The sequence below is a fragment of the Cebus imitator genome, unplaced genomic scaffold, assembly GCF_001604975.1.
Source record: "Cebus imitator isolate Cc_AM_T3 unplaced genomic scaffold, Cebus_imitator-1.0 Scaffold767, whole genome shotgun sequence".
Taxonomy (NCBI): domain Eukaryota; kingdom Metazoa; phylum Chordata; class Mammalia; order Primates; family Cebidae; genus Cebus; species Cebus imitator.
Genome location: NW_016108082.1, coordinates 183,226 through 186,542, shown reverse-complemented (window position 1 = coordinate 186,542; position 3,317 = coordinate 183,226). Strand labels below are relative to the sequence as shown.

At 40.6% G+C, this 3,317-nt stretch overlaps 1 protein-coding gene across 1 annotated transcript in view; it reads left to right on the top strand.

The window, feature by feature from the left end:
* The window catches only part of PABPC1 (poly(A) binding protein cytoplasmic 1), a 21,656-nt gene that overhangs the window by 13,156 nt on the left and 5,183 nt on the right, over positions 1-3,317 (top strand). Inside the window, exons 8-11 of the mRNA XM_037735274.1 lie at positions 1,106-1,318; positions 1,433-1,474; positions 1,712-1,802; positions 3,223-3,311. Of these exons, the coding sequence (XP_037591202.1) occupies positions 1,106-1,318; positions 1,433-1,474; positions 1,712-1,802; positions 3,223-3,311 (435 nt within the window). The remainder of the gene's footprint in view (positions 1-1,105; positions 1,319-1,432; positions 1,475-1,711; positions 1,803-3,222; positions 3,312-3,317) is intronic.

Below are 3,317 nucleotides of genomic sequence, written 5' to 3'. Positions count from 1 at the left end.
GAGTTTCGCTCTAAGTGAAGCAGTGCGATCTTAGCTCACTGCAACCTCCACCCTTTGGGTTCAGGCAATTTTCCTGCCTTAGCCTTCTGAGTAGCTGGGATTATAGGTGCCCACCACCACGCCCATCTAATTTTTGTATTTTTAATAGAGATGGGGTTTCGCCATGTTGGCCAGGCTAGTCTCAAACTCTCACTCTAGGTGATCCACCTGCTTCGGCCTCCCAAAAGTACTAAGATTACAAGCATGAGCCACTGCACCAGGCCAAACATTAGTTTGATATTGGAAATATTTTCTTCAGAGTTTTCCCTTTTTAGACTTCACTTGTGATGTGTGGTTTTTTTGTTCTTGTTGTCTTAGAAAGGCTTTCTCTCTGTTTCTACATTTTATGTTCAGATTCAGAATCTACCTGCGATTTAAGGTTTTTTCAGTGTAATGTGAATACAAGAGTTGTTCTACCTTAATTTTTTTATTTGTCCGAGTATGTCATATATTGAGTAGCCCAAAGTTCTTTATTTCCCCACTACTTTAAAATGTTAACTTTAACACACCGAATTCCCATAATTGTGTGGGTATATTTCTGGACTCTGTTTATTGCGTTTGTTCCTCTGCCACTTGCATACTGTTAATTTAGTTTTATAACATGCTTATATATATTGGTGGCCTAGCAAGTGGTTCTTTGCAAGTCTTCATTGCTCATTTTAAAGGTCTTTGCAATCAATTTTAGAAGAAGCTTCCTCTTGAGTATTGTTTATACCATAATATTTATGGATCCTCTACTCTTGAATGTGAAAACTAAGATGTGGGTATTGTAAGATTCAACTACTTTTTTCTCAAAGGCGTAGTTAAACATCTTGTCAGCTTGAATTATTAGATAATTAAATTTTAATATTGAAAATCCAATCAAATTCAATGTCTAAAATCTTTAAAAGTTGTTGCACTTAATATTTGGATATTAAGGAAAAATCATGAACTCAGTGAATACGAGATGATTACGCATTAACAGGGTTCAGTTATTTGATTCAGTGATTTATAATTGTCTAAATGGTAATGCTCTTTTTCGTGCCTCATTCTTCCATTGCATTAACTTTTTTTTTTCTCTTAATAGGTTATGATGGAGGGTGGTCGCAGCAAAGGGTTTGGTTTTGTATGTTTCTCCTCTCCAGAAGAAGCTACTAAAGCAGTTACAGAAATGAACGGTAGAATTGTGGCCACAAAGCCATTGTATGTAGCTTTAGCTCAGCGCAAAGAAGAGCGCCAGGCTCACCTCACTAACCAGTATATGCAGAGAATGGCAAGTGTACGAGCTGTGCCCAACCCTGTAATCAACCCCTACCAGCCNAAAGAAGAGCGCCAGGCTCACCTCACTAACCAGTATATGCAGAGAATGGCAAGTGTACGAGCTGTGCCCAACCCTGTAATCAACCCCTACCAGCCAGCACCTCCTTCAGGTTACTTCATGGCAGCTATCCCACAGGTAGGTTTTAGGAGGGAACCAGAACCATGGAGGTTTTTTCATATTTGGTCATTTCTAGTGTTTTTGTGTGCCCCCCAGTCTCCAATATAAAAAACATTAAGAAATGTGATTATGATTGAGTTGGAAAAAATGCTTGAGTGTGAAGGCCTGGTAAATGTTTTGAAAAAGAACATATAATTTGTTGCATTGTTTGCTTTTATCTTCAATGAATAAACTCATGCCTTTTTTCCTCTGCAGACTCAGAACCGTGCTGCATACTATCCTCCTAGCCAAATTGCTCAACTAAGACCAAGTCCTCGCTGGACTGCTCAGGGTGCCAGACCTCATCGTAAGTCTTTTTTCTTTTGATTAAGGTCAGGGATTGAGTTAAAAATACACATTGGGCAAATCAGCTCTTTGTCAATGTTAGGTTAACTGTTGCATTTCACATAATTCGTGGTTATGGATGTTCATTTTTATAGCATTTAAAAACCATGCTTTACCATTCCTTTCACTTAGTAATGTCTACACTAGTTTGATTTCCCTTTTAAAAAAAAAAGTTTTGGGAATCGGTACAGCTCTTCATTTCTTTTTTTTTTTTTTTTTTTTTCCGAGACAGATCCTGGCTCTGTTGCCCAGGCTGTAGTGCAGTGGTTCAATCTTGGCTCACTGCAGCCTCCACCTCCCAGGTTCAAATGATTCTTCCTGCCTCAGCCTCCGGAATAGCTGGGATTGCAGGTGCCTGTCACCACGCCCAGCTAACTTTTTTTATTATTAATAGAGACTGGGTTTCACTGTGCTGGCCAGGCTGGTCTCAAACTCCTGATCTCAGGTGTTCCACCCATCTTGGCCTCCCAAAGTGTTGGGATTGCAGGCGTGAGCTGTGGCACCTGGCCAGTTTTATATTTTGTTAGGCAGTAGTTTTAAAGGTCTTGCCATCTAACTGTATATGAGAATCAGAGTCCTGGTACTTTAAGTCTTGTACTGTGAACAGCGTGTTATATTCCAAGAGCACTTAAGAGTTTGTATTTTAGATAGAGTCTCACTCTCTCTTCCGGGCTGGAGTGCAGTGGCGTGATCTTGGCTTACTGCAGCCTTTACCTCCCGGGTTCAAGTGATTCTCCTGCCTCAGCCTCCTGAGTAGCTGGGACTATAGGCATATGCTACCACACAGCTAATTTTTTTTAGTATTTGTAGAGACGGGATTTCACCACGTTGTCCAGGCTGGGAGCACTTAGAATCTTAAGATTATGTTTCAGGTATATTTATAAGTACTCCTCCATGTATGAATTAATGTGTTTACTTAATAATGCCCTGAGTCTGGGGAAATGCAGGTGTAAGACTCAGCTTAAAAAAGTTTATATAGGCTAGGTGTGTTGGCTCATGCCTGTAATCCCAGCACTTTGAGAGGCCAAGGCGGGCAAATCACCTGAGGTCAGGAGTTTGAGAACAGCCTGACCAACATTTAGAAACCCTGTCTCTACTAAAATTACAAAATTTGCTGGACATGGTGGCGCGTGACTGTAATCCCAGCTACGAGGGGTGCTGAGACAGAAGAATTACTTGAACCTGGGAGGCAAAGGTTGCATTGAGCCAAGAACATGCATTGCACTCCAGTCTGGGCAACAGGAGTGAAACTCTGTCTCAAAAACAAACAAAAAAAAGGTTGTATTTGGTCAGTTCTACTCTTCAGATTGAAGAAAACAGGATGAACACTTTTTACTCAGTAAATTTTCCCAGTTAATGTATATTCAAATCTTTAAATGCAGCATTCCAAAATATGCCCGGTGCTATCCGCCCAGCTGCTCCTAGACCACCATTTAGTACTATGAGACCAGCTTCTTCACAGGTTCCACGAGTCATG